This window comes from Scylla paramamosain, chromosome 20 (genome assembly GCF_035594125.1).
Source record: "Scylla paramamosain isolate STU-SP2022 chromosome 20, ASM3559412v1, whole genome shotgun sequence".
NCBI lineage: Eukaryota > Metazoa > Arthropoda > Malacostraca > Decapoda > Portunidae > Scylla > Scylla paramamosain.
Window position 1 is genome coordinate 15591495 of NC_087170.1, and position 22941 is coordinate 15614435.

Below are 22941 nucleotides of genomic sequence, written 5' to 3' on the forward strand. Positions count from 1 at the left end.
TGATATTTTCTCAATGAATGATAAAGGGGTTCAGGGTGAATGGAAGTAGTAGTAGTAGTAGTAGTAGTAGTAGTAGTAGTAGTAGTAGTAGTAGTAGTAGTAGTAGTAGTAGTAGTAGTAGTAGTAGTAACTTCTTGTTTTAAGTACCGTAAATGGTGTTTCTTTACACGTATGAGAGAGAGAGAGAGAGAGAGAGAGAGAGAGAGAGAGAGAGAGAGAGAGAGAGAGAGAGAGAGAGAGAGAGAGAGAGAGAATTTCAAGGCTGTCATAATATTCTCCTAGTTTAAAATTCCCGGGCTTTTCCTACACCCGTCTTTTCCCGCGCTTCCTACTGTCTGCTCCCCACTCAACGCTGAATAAACATTTCCTTCAATAATCCAGTGCAAGTTTTTTTTCTAGAACCTGTCAAGTCAGTCTAGCCACGTGACTCGAAAACCGGCCGCCCAGTAACAATAGCGGCTAGACTGTCTGGAGTCACCCTTGATTCCCTTACTGAGTCTACCGACACGGGCGACAGGCAACCAGCCACCTAGCCACTGCTGCGGCCTCCTTGACTGGTCAGGCGAGGTATGTTCGCCCTTACACCTCTGCGCTCTTCCTCCCTCAAGCTGCTCTCTCTCTCTCTCTCTCTCTCTCTCTCTCTCTCTCTCTCTCTCTCTCTCTCTCTCTCTCTCTCCAAACAGGATGATTATTTCCTATCTTATGTTCTTTCAGTAGTGAACATGTTTAGAGATCAATAGACTGCCATATCGAGCGCTATCTGAGAAGGTGACCTAAGTGACCTTGAGCGGAGCGAACCGCCTGAAGGTCGCGTGGCAGGCCAGTGGTGGCGGTGCGTGAGGGAAAGTGACGCTGGCTGCCACAAAGATAACTCACAGCAAGGGTAAAGTACGACTGCCCTGGCCACTACTGATCCTTATTCTACATTCAGGGCGAAATGCAGCGGTCCTTAGCGTTCAGATTAATGTTCTTTACCATGCTGCCAAGATAATAATATAATAAATAAATAAATAAATAAATAAATAAATAAATAAAAATAATACAAAAGTAATTATAATAGTAATAATAATAAGTTAGTTTCTTTCACTTCTTTTTTCAGCCCTCACCCAGACACCCTCTTACAAAAATAAATAAATAAATAAATAAAATTAATATGGATGAAGCGAGAGAATTTGGACATGGACAGAAGGAAAATTTGTCAGTTCTATTGGATAGGACAGAACTCAGGTGGTTTCATCAGGACAGAAAGAGGAAAGTAAGTGATAAGCTAGTGATAACTGAGTCAATGGAGGCTTTGTAAGGGACTTTAACCTACTCTTTTCTTCCTTTTTTTCGTATCCCATTCGGAGCCAAAGCTGATCCCGTAAACATGTAATGAAAGTGAAAGAACCAGGAGTTTCATCACTCGAAGGAAGAGCATCGTCAGTATTTCCGTCTTGCTTCTTATATATTGAACACTTTGTTAACGAAAAGAATGACACTTGAAATCTGCAATCACTAAATGTTAATGTAGTTCATAATTCATCTATTTCACTGAGTAGCACTAGCTTTTGATGTAATACTTATCTAATCAGTGTCTTATCTCCCATTATGTGGATTCGACCCGTCCGCGAACTTCATTCCTCCCATATATTCCAGCTTAATGCAAAATTGTGGAACACCTATAGGATGATTCACTTGTCAGGCGTTCCCCGATGCAGCGTCCTTGAATCCTTCCTTGCTTGCATTCTTTAAATGAGGAAGTTTGCCACTTTCTCATAATACTGAAAACAATATATTTTCTTTCCTCGCTTGAGCACCTGCAGAATACCTCAGTAATTCCCACATGCGGACGTGAGTGTACAAACCAATTCCTTACCCATCCACCATGGCCAGTATATGATGTAGGGGCCGTATTTTTAAACTTTTTTTTTTTTATTAATAGGCTCTAGTGGAAGTCATGGATATTTTCAAGTTTTCTTTTTCTTACGATTTCTGAGCCAACGAGGATTCTACAGCATTAACGGGTAAAACACTCATAAGAACCAGACTAACCAATACTGAGGGCTTTGGAAAACGGTTCTTATTAAAGTCCAAAACATTTCAAAATATGGATCTAAGTAGGGATTCATAAAACATCAGCATCGTCAGTCACGTATTCAATAAATCGCTGGAATCACACAAAGAAAACGGACTCCAACTCACTATTCTGAATGACTTCGAGCTGGACCAGCGGCCGCAGCTCAAACACTTGCACCTCACGCATGCACACAAAACCACTTAAGGCCGATGTGATGCTTGAAAGAACTCACATTCCACCTGAGTTCACCTCCTCACCTTCGCGGTCACATTGTGGGCTGGCCTATGCACCACTTCCTTTTTCCTACTTCCTCACTTCCTCCACTTCCTTTCTTTATTGAGCATCATTTTGTTTTTACATATATTGTCTTCGGCCTTGACTAAACAAAGCGGAAGTGGTGGTGGGGGTAGTAGTAGTAGTATTAGTAGTAGTAGTAGTAGTAGATAAACGAGAGAGAGAGAGAGAGAGAGAGAGAGAGAGAGATAGAGAGAGAGAGAGAGAGAGAGAGAGAGAGAGAGGGAGAGAGAGAGAGAGAGAGAGAGAGAGGCGTTGCACATTAATTAAACCTTTTATACAAACTACGCTTGACAATGCAATCTAGTGAGCTCTTCCTCCATAACCTAACCGCTTTATCTTAAAACCTCCATGTGTCACCTACAACTCTCCCTACACTACACAAGAGTCGAGTTCTTGTTAAAGTATCGTGAGAATCATGAAAAACACCCTCGAAATCAACGACTCCCCATTATAACCCGATAAAAAGCAGACTAGGTTAAGCGAAGATAATAATATGCTTGGATAATACAGAATAAGTACGTAGATGTTAAGAATAAAGTCAGAAGGTAAGTTTCACAAATGTATTGATGAGCACGTTCACCAGAATTTACTTACGAATTGTCACAGCCAAGCAGACCACTCTCATAGTACTACTGAGAAGAAAATGAATACGGTTGCAATGCGACAATCATGCTATTGATGCTGGCGGCGGAGAGGGGGGAGGTGAGGGGCGGCGGAGGGTGGCGAAGCGTTTTGTTTTGTTTTGACAGGAGGAAGAGAATAAATATTAAAACATATACGAAAAGTCCTTATACGTCGACTTGCTGGGGGAGAGAGAGAGAGAGAGAGAGAGAGAGAGGAGAGAGAGAGAGAGAGAAGAGAGAGAGAGAGAGAGAGAGAGAGAGAGAGAGAGAGTTATAAACAGTTGCCTAAAAAGCGGTGTGATACTCATTCCAGCAGCAAATAAGACGTTCAAAAAAGTATATATAAAAAAAAAAAAAAAGTGGAAACACGTTCTGTAACCGTCAGACGTTCCCCACACCCCCGTCCCTCCCTCGCACTCCACCTCACGACCACTCCACCTCTCCTCCGGGGCCGGATATGGGCGTGCGAGGAAGCGAGGCAAGGTGGGGGGAAGGTGGGATTGGAAGGCTCGAGAGAGAGAGAGAGAGAGAGAGAGAGAGAGAGAGAGGAGAAGAGAGAGGAGAGAGAGAGAGAGAGAGAGAGAGTAGAGAGAGAGAGAGAGAGAGAGTGAAGAGAGAGGTCAACAAAGCTTTTATTAGTACGTGTCTATCATCACACATGCGATTTCAAACATCAGACAGACGCACTGACACAAGATAGCACATTCGACAGGAGAGCATGCCGACGGTTCCTCTTAAAATACACAGTACCTAGTAACAACGAACGTACCCTGTCATTTTTTTAACCCAAGTACTAAGAAGTTAACGTTTCCATCATCATCATCATCATATTATTATTATTATTATTATTATTATGTAAAGCGTCCCATAATAGTGTTACATAGACGTCCCCGCACCATCTCATCCTGATACTGCAAACATAGACCACTGGAACAAGTTACTTAGCCAACTAGAACTACGTTGACAGGTTACTCCGGGTCACTGTTATCCTTGTGGTCTGCCAGCTCTTTTCCACAGTCTCGTGTTACAAGTGCCTGCTACATATACTAAGGTTTCCCAGTGTTTACTTTGTATTCCGTATATCGAGGTCACCACCCATTATCGACCACATCCCTTTGGTTGTTCACGGTTGTCTGGTGGTTGGTGTTGCTATCTGAATGCATACAATACCAACCTCCCTGCAGCAGTGTTTGCTCTATACGTTAGACTTTAATGTATTATAGATATTCTCTCGTTTATTTTGAAATTACGAAAGGTGACATGAAACTTTTTTTTCTAATGAAATGCACTTGTGATGTCATTAACATTCTGAACTTACCATGGGACTTCTTTACATAGAAACACTTGGATTTGCATTTTTCATTGCAAAATCAACCAGTAGTTCTTCAAAATTTCGTTGAGTACATGAAAAGTGAGACGTGGCAACAGAGCTGACTGCCGGCAACTACTACCACTCGGCACTCGTCTTTCCAAACCCAGCCTCACACCACCACAACACACACACACACACATTCGATACTGACCCTGAATTACTGGCTGACGTCGCTTTCACTGAATGGATGCGCAGTTTGTTGGCAATGTCTTTGAGTTCCTGCAGGTAGTTAGTGTCGGGCTTGTGGTATTCAGACATGTTTGGCGGAGGCACGTTGCGTTATCAACCGAGGAGGGAGCCACACTGACTGAGCACCGGGCGCCGGCCGACCAGACCCAGACCCAACCCACCTGCCCGCCGCTGCCACACATTAGTCGTCAATAGTTGTATGTAGTATATTTGCTGGCAAAGTGCAAGTTGCATTTCGAGAATTTCATATGATAAAAAAAAAAAAAGCCAAAACACATACAGCTAAAACGCCTTAACACAAAACCTAAAAGATACATCCACACTAGTGTGCTAAAAGCGTGTACTTTTCGCCATTGAAAATTGATTTCGTTATTTCATACCTGTACTAATAGAATAATAATACTTCCTTCCTGTAGAACCACTGCATAATATCGTGAATTGCTACCTACTACAGCAGATTACCGGTCAGCATCTTGCTATCTGCGTATTTGAATATCTATGAACTTTCCTAGTTACATGAAATGCATAACCTAGGACTGCTTTTATTTTCCGAACGCTTATGAAAAATAAATTCAACAGCCTGCAGCACAGGAACCGTATTCAATAAAATATTTTGTCTGGATTACTTTCAACAGGCTGAAATGGAAGCTATTGATATAGAGATCTTCAGGGATGTTGTCAGGATCTTTACCATGAATGAGAAAACACGCATAAGAACCTGACTGTGGTCTTTCAAAGTGGTCTTTCAAAATAAATACTGGCAATGAGTTGTCTACACCTGTGCCTAGCCTCACTTCCACCCCGCCTCCCCCTCCCCCCCTCTACCCCCAACACACCTGGCCGAATAGCACAGCGCTCACACCTTCCCTTGGTTTTCCCCTGTGCCCTGCCCAGTACAGATAGTCTGTTAACATGAATGAGAGAGTTTTAAGTTAGCCCCCCACTGGAGGCCTTGATGGAAATGGCTTATTATAGGCAAGATGCATGCCACATGTACCGCTACTTAGCACATTGCTATCATCCAGATACTACATGATCGACATGCTGCTAGACTGAATAGTTGTGAACTAGATTATCAGCTAACATGAGCAGTGACTTTCCTAATCCGATTATTTATTTTTTATGAATCTTAAATCAGACCCTCTACAGGCATTTTGTCTGACACGCACACGATGCTTACTGGCTCAGTGGTATCGTGACTACTATCGGTCTCCGGCTGTCGACTGGCTGCCTGCACCGTGCCTATGGTGTTTCACAGATGAGTGAGCAGTTACTGTCATCCCTGAACAAGATGATGGAATATGTTGTGAGTGAAATATCTCAGCTTTATCCGTAGATCGGGCTACCATGGGCTCTTGCCGGGAAGGTATAGCTGTCGGGCACGATGCTGAAGATACATAAATGGTTGTTGCACAATTCTAAAATGCTAAAAAAAAGAATAAATAAATAAATAAATAAAAATGTAAACAAATAATTTTAAATCAATAAAAATACACAATTAAAAAAAAAAAGAAAAAAAAGAAAAAAAATGGCTTAGGTAATAGTCATATAGCCATGGTTGAAGGTCAAATAACACCAACTCGCTTTCCTGCGTTTAGCATTTTCCTGTCAGTTACATCTTCTGATATGATAATCATAAACTGTCAACATATAAAACAATCCAGTACCAAAAGTCTCCACATTTTGCCATTGTCATGTTTCCTTGTAAGATCATAGTTTTAGCTATTAGATAATGTTGTTGGACTTTTTCACCATGTTACCGGATATTTTTATTTTATTTTTATTTCACATTTTTGCATCATTCATTGCTTTTATAAGTCAGCTTGACTGGTAGCTGTCTTCCAGGTTTCTCTTATAAATCATGTTTGTTTTCCTTTTCAACAGGTCTTACTTTACGGGGAAAAGGAAAGAATGATGTTTATATTTAAATTCATTACCATTTTTGCCAAATTACATTTATAAACACTTCATATACGTTCTTAAACAACAAATATTAAATTACATATAAAATCATAATATGTATAACATTCAATCTATAGAAAATATACATTTGTAGTAGAAAAATTTTGAAGTAAAAATACACAAACTGCTGTTAGTCTCAATCATTTCATGTTTCTTAATCATGTTCTGATATTTTTGTGTTCTTGGAGACAGAATATTAAAAGGCAAGATCTGAAGATTTATCCCATACTAAATGGAAGGACTTGAAAATCACACTGTATGTACAGAGATAGCTTGTGTATGTCAATATTGTGCATACTATGATTTAATTTTTGACAAAGACATCATTGATTTATGACATATGGGTTGTGGTCATTTAGGTTAATGCCAGGCTTTTGGGGTGGTAGAAAAAAATTATCTCAGCTAAACTAGCTTGTATGGACAACTTCAGAGTTCCTTTTAAGTCGCATCCAGACAATTGAGTTGTGTCCGTAAGCGCCGGTGGGTAGTTTGCTCGTTGACTGGATTACCGATTGTGCCAACTAAAATATGGGTAAAGTGCCTGTGTTGGTTAGTTGTGTGAAATCACCAGACACTGCCCATGCCTGGACAACCATTTGCTCTGGCTGTTGTCTCAGTATGAATGGGCCAGATCAACACCATGTGAACAACACTACAGCTGTGCATGCGGACTTAACCCAGTTGTGGGCAGTATTCATCAAGCTGTGCTCAATTGTGTGGACAGTCTTTTAGCCATTCCTGTCAGACAGATTTCAGTCTTACAAAATCACTCCTTTTGTATTTGTATTTGTATTATTTCTCCAAGACTGTTATCTTTCAAGACACCTATAAAGTACTTTCTGTATATTCATTTCAATAAATGCTAGAGCACATCACCTTTATGGCAATAGTTTGTGCACATTACTTGCCTCAGGCAGTTCAGTTTTAAAGCAGGGTTTGTGTACATTTATTTATTACATTTCAAAATTGAAATTCTTCTGTTGAAGCCATCCCCTTGGGAAGATTTTTAAGAGCATGTGTCAGATATAGATAATGAGATTAAATTTTGGCAAGGACAGAAAGAAGATTTACAAGAACTTGTTGAAATTACTGGATATTTACTTTTTGCATAACAAGGTGTGTGTGTGTGTGTGTGTGTGTGTGTGTGTGTGTGTGTGTGTGTGTGTGTGTGTGTGTGTGTGTTTTTGTGTATACTGTGTATACACATTTGTGTTAGGCACTTGGATAAAACACTCAAATAACCAATAACACAGTGGACAAGTGAATCTTAAAACCTAAAATTAGGTTATAGTACCTTATTTTTCTATGTATCACAAAAGTTCAACCCTTGGGCAAAAGGAATGTTGTATCAAATGTCTGTCATAATAAAATGCTTTTACAATATATTACATTCATACTTACATTCCCACCTTCTGTGTGTTACATCAGTGATACTCATATATTTCTGTTTGTCTGTCTTAGAAATTATCAACATGAATGGATACAAACATATCTTAAATTTATCTCATCTGTGAAACTGGATTCTGTTACCAAACTATACTGCTAATTATAAGTGATAGTATACTAACAGCTTAAAACCACCTAATCCCTTCAGACTCTGGCCCTATCCTAGGCTATCTCTCCAACTCGAGACCTCAAGAATCAACCCCAGACACATCATAAATGCTATAATGCTGCCATTTCATTTTGATATCAGCCAATATATATATATATATATATATATATATATATATATATATATATATATATATATATATATATATATATATATATATATATATATATATAAAACAAAACCTATGACATGCATAAGTAAATTTTTCATGACTATAAAGTATTATATTTGGATTACTTTTGTCAGAATAGTGAAAAAAACTGTTCACATTCACAGCTTAAGCCTTACAATATGACAGATTATCCTAAAAGGAGAGGATGGAGAAGGAGAGCTGAGGAAGAAAAATGAGGCTCTGCATAAAACCATACATGCATACACAGATATGAGTACCATAACAATACATATCATAGTTTGGATTCATGTATCATTGTCACTATCTTCTTATGGTAGCCTAATTCAGGTGTCAACAAGAAATGTATTTGTGCACAAATGTGGGATGTGATGATTTGTCATCAGGTGGATGAAAACTATACTTGAGGACACTACTTCCCTTCTTATAGTGGATATGCATAAACTGTATTAGTCTGTTGACATAACTAAAACTAACAACAGCAGATCAAATACAAGGCTTCCGTAAGGCACACTGGTAATAATTCACAATTTTACCATTCAGTCAGAATCCTCTGAGTCTTCTATATCATCACCTTGATGTCCTGTTTCTTCATATTCTAGGCCCTGGTCAAGCAACGTAATGATGGTGCCTCTCTTAGCCAAGGTGCGAGGTGTTTGGTCCTCCCTGTGGATGGTGGATGATGAGTGGGGAAATAATTGATACTGATGGATGATATTATACTATACTATTATATGCACTTGCAGTACAATGAAACAAGACTCATCTTGGCTACCTTCACTTAAAGAATCACAGTCTTGAGCCATATATATGAAGATTCTTAAATCAAAAAGTTAAAATTATAACAAGTTGAAATTTATCTTCTGCTGCTTAAGTGGGAAGATCTTCAGCTTTAATGACTGTAACATTAAGATGAATTGGCACTCATCTGAATGCCCCAATGTTGAACTCTCTTCTAAAAAGGCTGACAGTCCCCAAATCCATGAGTGTTAACAGAAGGTTATCATCCCTGTCTCATCACCCCTTTCGCTGTGGGCCAGATCAAAAAGGCCCACGTCACCTGCAGAGGTGACAATCTCAAACAACATCACCCCTTTCCATCAAGCCAAGAGCAAGACAACACAACATTTAATGGAGACAAACAGACAAAAGATTAAAAATTGGCTAGCACAGAGCATGGGTCAGGAGATACCCTTGGCTGGCACTGGGAAAGTTAACCATCACAGCACAGGTACAAACCCTATACTAGTAGTTCTACATTTGGTACTCAACTTCTCATACAATAATAACTCTGCATTTGTGCCAGCTTGGTCTTCTCGGTAAAAAATAATCAGCATCAGTTCTTGTGCACAGTGAACTACTGTTTACCAGGTGAAGATTACTAATGTAGTTATTATGTAAAGTTATTAGCTGAAAATAGTGAAGCCTGATTTTTCTATATAATTTCAGTACAGTTGCACGTATCTACATTTCTCTCATTTGACGAATCCTTTCTTCTATGAAGTTAGGAGTTTAGTACATATTACTGTATAGTAAATTACTGAGGCAGATAAGTTAAGAAACATTCACTACTCTGATCACTCAACTGCAGCAATATTATGCACAAACATTACCAGAGAACAACAATACGACTCTACTTTTCTCTCTAGCCAACTTCCCTACATGTACTACACCACACTGGCAATTCAGTGAAAAGTTGGTCTTGTAGCCATGTACAGCTGAATCCAGGACTGTTGTGTGTGTGTGTGTGTGTGTGTGTGTGTGTGTGTGTGTGTGTGTGTGTGTGTGTGTGTGTGTGTGATTTTGAACACATGGTCATCTGCTGGTCTCACCACACAGCCATCCATTTCCAAACAGAAAGTGCTCATGGTTCATTAAGACCAATCTTTGGGTAGGACCGAGACCAGTCACACACCATGAGGTCATAACCTCTCAGCTAACATCCCATACCTACTTGCTGTGAACTGAATAACATCTGCCTCCATGCTCATGAGACTCTGGCCCAGGTTTTCTCTGTTGTGAGTCAAGTGTGCTAACCACACTTCATGGCATGTGTGTGTGTGTGTGTGTGTGTGTGTGTGTGTGTGTGTGTGTGTGTGTGTGTGTGTGTGTGTGTGTGTGTGTGTGTGTGTGTGTGTGTGTGTGTGTGTGTGTGTGTGTGTTCCCTTATATGTGCATGGATATGTGGAGTGACCTCACCTATTGGTCAAATCAGGGTTGGCACCATGCTTCAGTAACACCTTCAACACTTCGCAGTGACCCCTCACTGCAGCACAGTGCAGCGGAGTGTCCCCAATCTTGTTCTGCAGAAAGAGGAAGGTGAAAAGGAATAAAACTTGTGTGTCTACTTCACTTATGGGCTATTTCTAGTATTATTCTTAATACTAATGTCAAAGTTTGTAATCAAGACAGACTAAAAGTAAAACAGTCAAAATAAATAAAAATTCAATAAAACAAAAAAACTCTCAAATATAGTGCTAGATGACTGGAATAGATTAAGTAATCAGGTGGTTAGTACCAAGTCAATACAGATAAATGGATATAGGAGGTGTATTTCACATTCAGGAAATGCCATGTGTAGGCTTTACTGGCTTCTTCCAGCTTCTCTTATTTTCATATATTCTATAACAAACTAGATAAACAACAAGAGAAATCCACCTGCAGGTTTATCTCCAACTTGGGCTCCTTAAGGAGTCTCATGACACAATCCATGTGACCAGCCTGAGCTGCACCATGCAGAGCAGAGCAACCAGACTTGTCCAGGGCATTGACAGACACTCCAGCCTCCAGGCACTCATCCAGCAACTCATAGTTACCTCTCCTGGCAGCATCCACAATGAGCATTTTAACATTGTCGTTGCTCACTGTAGACAATACATTATGCTCAAGTAAATCCTTTTTCTGCATCCCAATGGATTAGTGACTATGAAAGATGAACCCTTTTGAATATTTTGCTACTTAAACTGGAAATCAACAAATAAATCATGAAGACAGAGGCAGCATTATGCTTCTACAGTACCAAGTCTGCACAGAATAATGCATTAAGTTTAGTCTACTCATACTTTGACACCTCTTGCTCAGAACTCTCTGGGGGCAGGAGAGGAGAGGCCACACCACAAGTCTCCACTTATTTCTGTTTACATTACTCATTCTTTCACACTCAATTCTCTCTCTCTCTCTCTCTTAAATATCATTTACTATAGTGGATCCTGACTAATTTGGTACCAGTCTGTGCTGTTGCTACCTCAACCCTGGAGTGACCATGAATGAATGACCTGATCTGGACCAACTGGGCAAAGCCTGGGAGATTCATGCATTAAGGACACTGGGGCAACAATGCTGCACAATTTGTATGTTGATAAATGCACCAAAAGATATACAGCATCATTGTTTCATGTTCAAAATTGAAAGCCATTCAAAAACCCATGCAGTCGTATATAATTAAAATTTTTGGAATAATTAAGGCAAAGTATGAGCGAGGGAGAGATCTTCACATGCCTGTCAACTATCAACATTGCATCAATGCAGGATAAATACAGCAAAAATCCTGAGCATGAAGTAAGGCTTGATTCACTATGATTTCTCTAAAATTTTTTGCAATATCTACTGAGACAATAATGAAAGCCAAAAGCAGAATAAATATCAATTTTTATTTTCTTGAGTTATGTTCATCTGTACTCTAATACCTACAACCACTCCACTGGACTAGCTGTGGGTAAATTTCTTTTTTTCCCTGTTCAACAATGTAATCAGCTTTTTAATGTGCTGAATTCTGACACTGTTAATCTGACAAAGCAAAGCAAATATGCTGAGATAAAACCACTTGTACTTATTAAAAAAATAAACTAATGGCAGTTTGTATGTTGAATGGCTGTGACATCATACGCCATCATGACTGCTGCAGAGAAGACAGAGGCAGCATTATGGTTCTTGTGTATTTACGATTCACGCAAGCTTTGATCTTCCATTGCTAAGTTGCCAAGTGTCATTCATTGGTGTTTTATTCTACTGAGCAAGAACACATAAAGCACACCAGAGAAAAGGTTCATCACCATGCTGAAACATGAAAATCAGGAAGCTGTGGTGGCTTTCAGCACATTATAGTTATCCCATTCCTATAGGCAACTCATAGGGTATCAAGATAACTTTAGTATTAGTAATGGCAATTGTTATATTATGTCAGGGTCCATTTTAACTAGGTATAAGCAAATGAACATCATAGTAAACCAACTGCTACCACGTAAACTTCACGTTAACTGACCACCACTGTCCTGTTGTGTGTGGTAACCAGCCCGATGCATTCTGCAGTGACTGGAGTGATGAGGAGAAAAATAACTCTCACAGTGTAAGAAAAAGGTGCCAAAATATGAGCATAATTTTGGAAAAAAATTCACCAGATACACAATGCAAGACAAAGCAAAGTGATTGAGTTACTGGATAAAGATACAAAGGCAAATCATATTGTACAGTAATGTGCCCATAATAATTAATAAATTTGACATGCCATTTTCCTCAAAATACATAAATACAGAAAAAAATAATTTTACTGTTAATAACTGGAAAGAATGGAAAAATTCAAAACCATACATTTTGTTAAAAAAAGCTAAGCATAAAACAATACTTTGCACATAAACCACTATCATGAAACCTTAAAAGATCCATTTCTTATGTTACAAGCTCAATTTCACATCTCAAATGTACTATACTGCAAAAAGAGGCTAGATGGTTAACAGGAAAATGTGCTCACCAAGATCACTTGGGATGTAGCCCTTCTTCCTATTACTGCTGGCTAACCACCACTTGGGATCATTGCGATCCAGTACAAACAACAAATCTCCTTCCTCAAAGGACAGCTCACAGTCCTGCAACACAAGAGCTTTATAGTTTATAATCCACTATCATAGTATTTCTATGCATAAAAAAAGACTGATCAAGGGCTAAAAAGTTAACTGCTGCTTAAAAAGTAAATAGATACTCGTAAATAAAATCATTCAAATATCATGATGACAAAAAAACAAGCTCAGGCAGAGTTCCTGACTTTAATAGTGAGACTGATAAAAGCCAGTAGATACTGTACTGATAAACTTAACATTAGTAATCTTGATAAAATACGCACAAGTAAGTTGAAAGTCTAGTGCATGGAAGCTACAGAAAGGAAGCACACACACGCACACACACACACACACACACACACACACACACACACACACACACACACACACACACACACACACACACACACACACACACACAGTTAATGATTTCAGAAGAGAGAAATAACAATGAAAGAAGTGATAATGGCAAGAAATGTACATAAAAGAATACAAATAAAGAGATGCATAATGATATATTGATGTATTGGTATTGGTGTTAGTATAGCTGATATCCAGTCATTTCTAAGATGTTGATACAGTATTAGTATCAGTATCAGCTGTATTTACTACACTACACATCACTCACAGGAAATTATGTTTTTACATAGAAACTGACCACTTTACAATGCTAAAAATAAATGATTAATATTAGCAAATTATTCTTAACTGGCAAAGGCATACTTAACTTATTCTACTTTTAGTAGAAAACAAATGAAGATTTTTAATGCATTTTCAGTATTTCGAGGTAATCTTTTTCAGAATTATATTTGTTAATGTGGATAACACATTCATAAAGTATGATACATTCAATTTGTAGCTTTGTCAGCAGTGTAAATTGAACTTTCATTAACTGATCTGTCAATACTTCAGTCATCACAGTGTGTCCCTCAGTGGACCTGTGTGTCTCTCCTCCTTGGTACTCACCCGCTGAGCCTTATAGTTGGATGTTGCCTCAAACACTTGCACATGACCTGTAAATATACACAAACAATGACACACAAAGGGTATGGCACAAGATTTTGATGTATTAGTCACACGAAGACACGTGTTGATGCATAATGATATACAGTCCAAGCAAGATGGAAAATACAACAATAGTAAAACGTTAAGTAATATCATAAGAAACAGTATAGTCTAAAACAGTGATATAAAGTTGTTGTAGAAATCACCTAGGACAAAGTTTCAAAGAGAGAGTTCTTTTGTTTTCAGACAAATCAATGCCAAAATATTTGCTGTCCATCAACCCTTTTTTCCAGTGCAAGTGTATCAGGAGGCTACATGAAACACTACAAGCTTAAGAAAAACTCAACAGCAGAACACTGATATCAAGTCAAGCCAATGTAAGAGTGTATATCAGAAACTGAAAAGTTTCATGAATTTTTTGTCCACACACACACACACACACACACACACACACACACACACACACACACACACACACACACACACACACAATTGACCTTTTCTGATTGGTGGTGGAGGAGGGGCTGTTCTTAGTGTGACAGACATCCTGACTGCTGTTGTTCTCACCACACCACCTGCAGAGACAAGATAATGAGAGGCTGATGGAAACATAATAAAGGAGGAACTGTTACTGTTACTTAAAGGTACACATACCTAAATTAAATACATATGGAGCAGCAATAATATGAAATTATACCAGGTTTCCAAATACAAAAAAGCAATATATATATATATATATATATATATATATATATATATATATATATATATATATATATATATATATATATATGAATCTTTCTAGTAGTTTTGTAGTATTAGTCATGAGGAAAAATATATGTACTCTAATTTTACAAATATAGGGGTTTCATCTCCACCATGCCATGTTCCCGACTGGACGAAAACGTCAGCTAGGTATCTAGACAGAAAATTATGTGATGTTACTAAAATAAGATTTCAATGATCTTCATTTCAAAAGTGAACATAAAACTAGGGATATTATTTTTTTCTGGTATCATGAATTACCTGAAGAACTCTCCACTGTGGCAAAACAGAGGGTAAACCTAAGGGCTCTTTCACATGAAGAATCATGTATGCAGCATTTTAACATTCAATGGAGTTCAATGGGACCTTTCACATGACGCACTGCACACATGTATGAGGCACAAATGTCCAAGCCAGTGTGCATGTCCTTGCTGGCTATAAGTGGCAATGGAATGGGAGCTTGCACGAGTGTCTTAGAATGTGCATATGCAAGTGCCACTCCCCCCACCCCCCTCTCTCTCTCTCTCTCTCTCTAGGCACAACAAACGCTGGGACTAAGTGGCAATTTGTGAAAACTGAATTTTAAGTTGTGAAAATTATTTACTTTATACTAACCAGAGAAGCACGTACAATAATTGAATCCCCACAATCAGGCAAATGACAATCTCTGGATCACGTGACAGGATGGCAACAAAGGTCTGCTAGTCTGTCAGTGAAACAGAATACATGGCAAAGGTGTATACAAAAATCTGACAGTCATGTGAAAGAGGCCTAAGGGATAGAGAAACACATCCTCCTGCCTCAATACCTGTTAATAGACCAGCGGGAACAGTCCACGGTGGTGTTCCGCAGTTCCAGATGAATGATGATACAAGACGAATTTGTCCGAGAAGGCAGGGTTAACACTATACTCTTCCTTCTTAACAGACTTGATGGGAATTTAGCCAATGAATTCATTCACATGGGTAATTAAGGGTTCATGGGTGAGTGTCCATGTAAAGTGTTCAATTCCCAGCAATGTGCCCCTTATAGCCAATTTGTCAGTGTTTCCCTAGTCCATTGTAACATAACATTTCAATTCACATTTTCTGCATATTTTTTACTTTATTAGGTATGTAGTCTGGATAATATTCACTTAGGTAAGACTAAGTTAACTTAAGATACATGCAGTAAGATACAGTTAGGTTGGGTTTGATTGGCTAAGGTTATGTTAGTTTTGGATGTGTTGTGGTGTAAGACAAGGTATGATGTGGAAATGTTTGGTTAGATTCAATAAGATAAGGTACAGATAAATGTAAGGTATAAAATAATTCGTCCCCTGGTATTATGGAGCCTGCACCATCCCAGATTTTGAAAGCCACCAAGCATAGATATTACGAAGATGAAAGGTAAATTCTAGTCGTTACATATTTACTGGCTTACCTACTCTTAAGTGCACTTCTGGTGGTAGTTGTCTTTAAATAACGGTATTCCTGTAGGTACACAATCGTCTAATATTATTCTCCTGTTTTCTTAGTAAATACTCCGCTAAGTGAGCAGCCTTCACGGGTACCTGTTCACCACTCACGGCTCGTCCCACACACACATCAGTCAAGCATATTACCACAACATGGGCCACTATGAGTTTTCCTTCCTACGAATACACAAAAGAAAATTTTCCTTCCTTTCAGAACACGAACACCCAATATTATTCGCTTGTCTCAGTACACGAGTAGCCCTTCAAATGAAGTTGTGCTGTGAATTCACGTAAGGTTATGGTAGTGTTGTGATTTGTGACGCGTTATCAGACCACGTCCGGTGTGACGAGAATGACGAGGAAGGTGAAGGACAAACTTTACGGACTTTAATGAACTGGTACAGATGTCTTGAAACTGCCTGTAAAAAAAAAAAAAAAAAAAAAAAATGCCAAAGGCCAATGAAGCGTGCCTGAGTGAATGAGAATAATGGAATTGCTGTAAAATAGGAACCGTACTTAAGGTCAACCCCAAACTGGGAATCCTCAAGTTGTAATGTGTGCTTTTCCTTTTTTATAACCGATGAACTGTCACATATATACTAGCTAACAGGCCACTCCATGTTCTACTTCTGTTATGACACATGACAGAAGTTCTGTTGTGAACATTGTTAATTACCGGTTCTCTCGTATCAAACTGGGAAGATGTTGCTATAGCTTACGGAAGTTAAATATCCTATCTCCATATGTCTACCCGTTGTTAATTATTATCTTCGTTGCTACGTTTTTTTTTTTTTTTATTCTAATTGACGTCATGGTAATCCTTGAAGTGGTTGTCAGTCGGGAGCGAGGTAGCTTTACCTTTATCACGCCCTTCAGTCCTATGAACGACGTAGTTATGATCAAACATGTTTCTTTCCTTTGTGATACGAGCTCGGAAATGGTCGTTTCACTCTATAACTGTATATTATCAACCTAATAATGCCTACCAGGCTGCCACCGTATAATTAATATTTGTCTTGGTGGACACATGTTGCAATATCCTGTCAAGAACTGAGCCACTTTAGAGTTTCGTACCAAGAAATGTTATAATTGAAAAACCATTGCATTTTCCTACAGTAAGTAGTGTTGTGTGAGCTCTGAAGAACACACTGCTGTTAGCGTGTCCCATGTATATGATGATTATATTCCTTGGTGTGCACTTCATCAAAAGAGAAGGACCGTACTTGTCTTCTTGGTAAGAGGTAATAGCTAATGAGAGATATTTTAGCTCGTTTTCTTAATGAAACGCTTCTCTCTCTCTCTCTCTCTCTCTCTCTCTCTCTCTCTCTCTCTCTCTCTCTCTCTCATATGCAGATTCTTTGTTAAACTACCATTAGAATTATACACTTAAGATTTGGGAAGTCCTAATAACTTCCACGAGTTACTGAAAAAAAAAAAAAAAACAGTCAAGATTAAGAGCCGAAATGTATAAGGGTCATCGTGTAGTGAGTACACTGACACTGCCAAGATGTGGTATAATGCGACTGTTTTGACTGCCTTTGTGGTGGTAGTTTTGCAAGCTGAAATATTAGAGATCTTTAACATATTCAATAAAACATTACAAGCGTCACAAGGCTTTCCGTTGTACTCTCTTGCAGGTGGATCGCGTGTGCAGGCGTTCAATTCCACTGTTTAGTCACATACCACATGCATCACAAGACGAAGTTACAAGAACAACAGTGAACAATAAGAGTGTCAAAACAGACTCCTGAGTGGACACCACGAAGTACTCTACCTCTATCAAAGGTTTTCTGCAAGTCAAGTAAGATGTAGAATTTCTCCCTCTTTGCTGAATATTTCCCCTGATCTGCTGCATAATGCATGCTGCATCGGCGCTTCCTCAACCACAAACTGCATGTCATCAAAGTTAATTAATGTTCTATTTCAGAAAATGAAATTGTTCAAGAAAATGAGGCGTGTCAAATCAGAAGAGCTGTATGTCCCACAGAAAGAATTAGCCATTTCCTCTCCCACCGGGGTGACACATCCAATACACATCGTCATCGACAAGGAGAATAATTGTTTAGAAGGTGTGCCTCCTGGCTGGAGAGAACAGATGGACATTGTAATTGGGTAGGTTTTTTTTTTCTTTTTTTCGTCGTAGAGATGGAATTCATATATCTTTTCAATCTGAACAAATAAATGAGATTGAAAACTAATGTGGAATGAAACAGAACCATACAACCGTTCAGTTTCAAGACCTTATTAACAAGCGATAAGAAGCGAAACTAACGCCGCTGTTGTGAAAAATACGTCCGCTGAGAAATATTTCCCAAATGTTACACCGGCGTGCTGCCATGCCTCCACCAGCAGTCCAATCGTGCGGGTGTTCATCACCACGGCCTACAAGGTGACAAGCGCCACCGCTATCACCACAGTCACCACCACATAGATGCTGATGAAGGTTTTGGCGCAAGTTCTCATTTTAGATTTGATTTAATATTGTGAAGAAAGGAGTGGAAAAGCAGTGTTAGGATGGATCACCATTTCTGGATGGTGAATATGAAGGATTAATCACCATGTGCATTATCACACAGGTCATCTTGTAACTACTCCAACAACACCATCACTACATCTGTTATTACTACCTCTGCTTTCTCATCAAATTCATATCATCTTTGGTAAGCGCCTATGATCCCCGATTTCTTTGTTTGATCGTTAATTATGACTTTTGTTACATATTTGTCCGTCCGTCTGTCTATTTTCAATGTTTCGTTCTCTGAGCTCTGGGCGAAGGGAAACAAGGGATGGAGAGAGAGAGAGAGAGAGAGAGAGAGAGAGAGAGAGAGAGAGAGAGAGAGAGAGAGAGAGAGAGAGAGAGAGAGTGGTCCGTTGAAGGTGCCAGTCCCAAAAGAAGATATACCAAAAAGCAAATCCAGGTTTATACAAATAAGTGTCTTGAAACCTCTCTCTGGAAAGAGTTCATGTCACAGATAGGAGGAAATACAGAAGCAGGCAGGGAGTTCCAGAGTTTACCAGTAAAAGGGATAAAAGATTGAAAATACCGGTTAACTCTTGCATTAAGAAGTTGGACGGAAGAGAGGTGAGAGAAAGCAGAAAGTCTTGCGCAGAGATGCCGCGGAAGAAGTTTGCTATTAGCAAAAATCAGAAGAGCAAAGTGAAAATAACGATAGAAGACAGCAAGAGATGCAACCTTGAGGCGAAGAGAGAAGCTGAAGACAATCGTTGGAGCTCTCTCTCTCTCGAAAAAAAAAAAAAAAGGGAGGGGGAAGAGGTGGCTTTCGAAAAAAAAAAAAGATTCTGCACCATTGTTTGAAAACGTACCCCAAAAATCTTAAAATCCGACCAATATTTGTAGTCATTGAAAAATAATCCTTATGAAAATCCAAAACGTTTCAAAATAATGACCTTAGTCATGATATTGTGAGAGAAGTGTTGGAAATAATCCTTCCCAACACAGGTTCACCATTTGCCCATCCTTGCCTTGATGTCACCATAACAGTCACCTTTCTTCCTTCACAAGACGTTTTACGCATTCATTCTTCCTTTCATTGTTTTCATATTCACCTTATATATTTTACCATTAGCTGTCGTGAGTTTAAAGTTTCTGTTAATTACAGTAAACGTGCCGTGAAAGACAATCGTGAAGCTGCGCGATCAATGATGTTTCTTCAAGCGAAAGGGAATTCTGAAGCTCCATTCTCAGCAGTGATGTTCTTGAAATCCTCAATGCTCCAGCCAATAACGGATCCCACCAATAAGCCATCAGGTCCCTGGGATAAGCAGAGCACATCAAACGGTAAATAGCATGTACTTTATATGTCTCCCTATGTTATATATTCGATCCCATATTTTGAGGACTTAGTTCTTTACGAAGGACTATTTTCAAAGACCTTATTTTTCTTGTTCTCCTTAGCTTGTGTCCCATTTCTATACGGGATTGCTGTTTCGGATAAGCTTTTTCCACGTGACTGTATTTTATGCTTTTGCTTCGTGTATTGCTTTTTGTCTTACATCCTCCTACACCCAGTCCATGTACCTCTTTCTTCGGTCTCCTACACCCAGTCCATGTACCTCTTTCTTCGGTCTTCCTCTTTTTCTTCTCCCATGTACTCCGTTTCCATTGTCTTCTTTCCAACCTTCTCAGGATGTGATCGTTCCATCTCAAATTTTAATATTAGTGACATGAAAATATTTTTATAATTTATAATTTTTCAGTTAGTTACTTAATTAAAAAAATTTTTCCCGTATTTTCGCAATTTTTTTTTTATGGTAGTATTCAGTATAGAATATTGATGGCCAGTGACATCATTCATCACATCTGGTATGCAGTTGCTTCATGTATGCATTCATTTCCTACAGATACAAATAATGGAGAAACTACGGGAAGGACAGTCACCAAAGTAAGCACTAATTTTTTTACTTAGTTATCTCTTTTGATAATGTGTGCCTGGCAAAGAAAACTTATAAAAGGTATCTGTGAAAAAAACATTTTTTTTTTCATTTAGTTCAGAAGGAGCAAGGGCGTAGATCCCTTCCTTAAAAAAAAAATGAAAAAAGACAATTCGTGACCGGCTGCTGTAGACCAGAGATCTGTAATCTTTATTATAGCCTTGTTATAGCTTCGGCCATCAGTGTGTGGCACGGTCGCATACGCATTACGTACAGGCTGGCCATCTCCCGGATGCGGTATATCACGGACAATTTGGTGCTGCAGTTAAAAGCAAAGGTCTTGGTTGAGGGCACTGTCGTAAAACATGAGTGAGAGAAAGTAAGGCGCGAATAGTGTTATGTATGTTTATATGAAAAGAGAATAGGGAAATAAGACGATATTCATATTACAGTGTTAACATAGGTTTTCGACCACAGGTGTTTCCTCAACAGAGCCGTACCATAGCATAACAAAGAGACATTACAAACATAAGTGTTTCATCAATAAAACCTAGCCATAACATGACAAAGAGAGTCTTGTCAAACGCTGCGGCCAGGCACTAGTTACATCCGTCCCTTTCCCTTTCCCACAGACCCCATTCCCTGTCCCCGCGTCCGTCTTATCGTGCCTCCACGCCTTGTCACAGGACAGGATATTCTTCTATACATCCTGTGACACATTAAAAAAAAAAAAAACGCTGTTGTGGTGAAACTTGTCAGTCGCAATGTTGTTGTTGTTGCTGTTATTATTATTATTATTATTATTATTATTATTATTATTATTATTATTATTATTGTTGTTGTTGTTGTTGTTGTTGCTGGTGGTGGTGGTGGTGTTATTACTACTACCACTAGGACACATTCATTTTGAGGCGAGTTTTTCCTGCCTAGGATCGCTCGTGGTTTATTCATGGGAAATTAAGTCATTTAAAATGTACAAGAAACCGACAGACTTTGTCTTATACAGTATTATTACCAGAACTCACTGATTTCTCGTGATAATGCCTAAAACAAATACTTTTAAGCAATGGCGGAGTTACACGTCTTGTGTGGCGCTCGACTCAACCTCAACCTCCCCCGGCCTATAAAAGTATACATAGTCATTTAATTATTTATTAAGAATTGCGAAATTCCACCAGCAAACATTTTGTTACAGTGTATACAGATAGCACAGTACAAACATAGAGAAAATAGCACAGAAATACATTTTAGCGGATGCTCCATGGCGCCCCCATGGCGATACCCATGTTGTCCATAGCAAAATCCGCCCCAAACTTCGAGTTTCGCACAATTATTTATGTATATAATAGAATAAATAAGCAGAAACATGTCTCTCCTTGTAGGGCGCTCCTACTAAAGACGTACTGATCGAAGAAGAAACTGTTGTTCACGTGATGGAAACCAGGGCAACCCCTCGGCCAGTCCTACAGCAAATGGAGGAGCTGAACTCACGCAGTCCTGAGGTGGTTGATGCAGCAATGACGGAGTGAGGACATGTGAAGAATGCGAGGTCTTGTCCACAGATTAACAAAACAGTGGAGGACGCCATTCACGAGCCGGAAAGTGTTGTGTCAAAGGTGGTGAATCCTGAAGACGCAAATGATCACTTTGGAAACTTAGGTCATTATCTCGTATGTGGTCTGAAATATTGAAAGATGAAATACAGAACACGATAACAAAGGTCGTGTTGCAGTCCCTCTCTACACACCCAGATATTGTAAAAAACACCGATATCTCGTTTCCTTTTCCTTACAACTCACAGCTTTCCGCAACACAAACACCGAGCCACACAAACTCGACTTACAGCCTTCCACCCACACTTTCTACTCACGAAGCCATACACTCACCTGAACCATTCCCACAATTCCCTCGCTAAAACATCGTATCAGTCATGTCCATCTGTGTTTACATCTCCCTTCCCTTATCTCTTCTCTGATCCCCAACATTTCGAAGAAATACTTACTGTTTGTAAGAGTATGTGAAATATTATTATCACGCGAGTAATAAAACAATATACTACTGTTGAGTTGTTGTGCGATGCCTGGAAAACATACAAGCCATGCTGACATAGGTCGAGCGGTAGAGTTTCATGAGAATGGTGAAAGAAATAAAGAAGAAAAAAAAGAAAAGAAAAGAAGAAGTCTAGCTAATGCCAATGAAGAGACTGTGTGGGTGCGTTGGTCAAGAAATGGCGCGATGAGGGAT

The 22941-nt window shown here is 39.1% G+C and overlaps 3 protein-coding genes across 7 annotated transcripts in view; 1 reads left to right on the forward strand and 2 right to left on the reverse strand.

Annotated features, from left to right (window-relative positions):
- LOC135110442 (transketolase-like) overlaps positions 1–4683 on the reverse strand; it is a 23210-nt gene extending 18527 nt beyond the window's left edge. Inside the window, exon 1 of the mRNA XM_064022796.1 lies at positions 4503–4683. Coding sequence (XP_063878866.1) covers positions 4503–4609 — 107 coding nt within the window. The 5' untranslated portion in view covers positions 4610–4683. The remainder of the gene's footprint in view (positions 1–4502) is intronic.
- A 2935-nt stretch (positions 4684–7618) lies between these two features.
- On the reverse strand, positions 7619–16681 carry LOC135110447 (osteoclast-stimulating factor 1-like). 4 transcript variants are annotated; one of them, XM_064022802.1, is made up of 8 exons: positions 16272–16681; positions 15658–15777; positions 14582–14659; positions 14046–14092; positions 12995–13109; positions 10906–11111; positions 10447–10550; positions 7619–8913 (listed from the first exon to the last, which is right to left on the reverse strand). In XM_064022802.1, the coding sequence occupies exons 3-8, from the start codon at positions 14628–14630 to the stop codon at positions 8787–8789; spliced, it is 648 nt and encodes a 215-aa protein (XP_063878872.1). In that variant the 5' UTR covers positions 14631–14659; positions 15658–15777; positions 16272–16681; the 3' UTR covers positions 7619–8786. The 4 variants fall into 4 exon arrangements, with proteins under 4 accessions (XP_063878872.1, XP_063878871.1, XP_063878870.1 ...); XM_064022801.1 differs by lacking the exon at positions 15658–15777 and having other exon boundaries at positions 16276–16681; XM_064022800.1 differs by lacking the exon at positions 15658–15777 and having other exon boundaries at positions 16272–16679.
- Positions 16682–17094: 413 nt separating this feature from the next.
- Positions 17095–22758, forward strand: LOC135110448 (uncharacterized). Of its 2 annotated transcripts, none has more exons than XM_064022803.1 (6): positions 17095–17546; positions 17943–18106; positions 18233–18417; positions 19926–20104; positions 20668–20708; positions 22080–22758. In XM_064022803.1, exons 3-6 carry the CDS (start codon positions 18236–18238, stop codon positions 22224–22226), a joined length of 549 nt encoding a protein of 182 aa, XP_063878873.1. In that variant the 5' UTR covers positions 17095–17546; positions 17943–18106; positions 18233–18235; the 3' UTR covers positions 22227–22758. The 2 variants fall into 2 exon arrangements, with proteins under 2 accessions (XP_063878873.1, XP_063878874.1); XM_064022804.1 differs by having other exon boundaries at positions 17095–17539.
- The last annotated feature ends 183 nt before the right edge of the window (positions 22759–22941 follow it).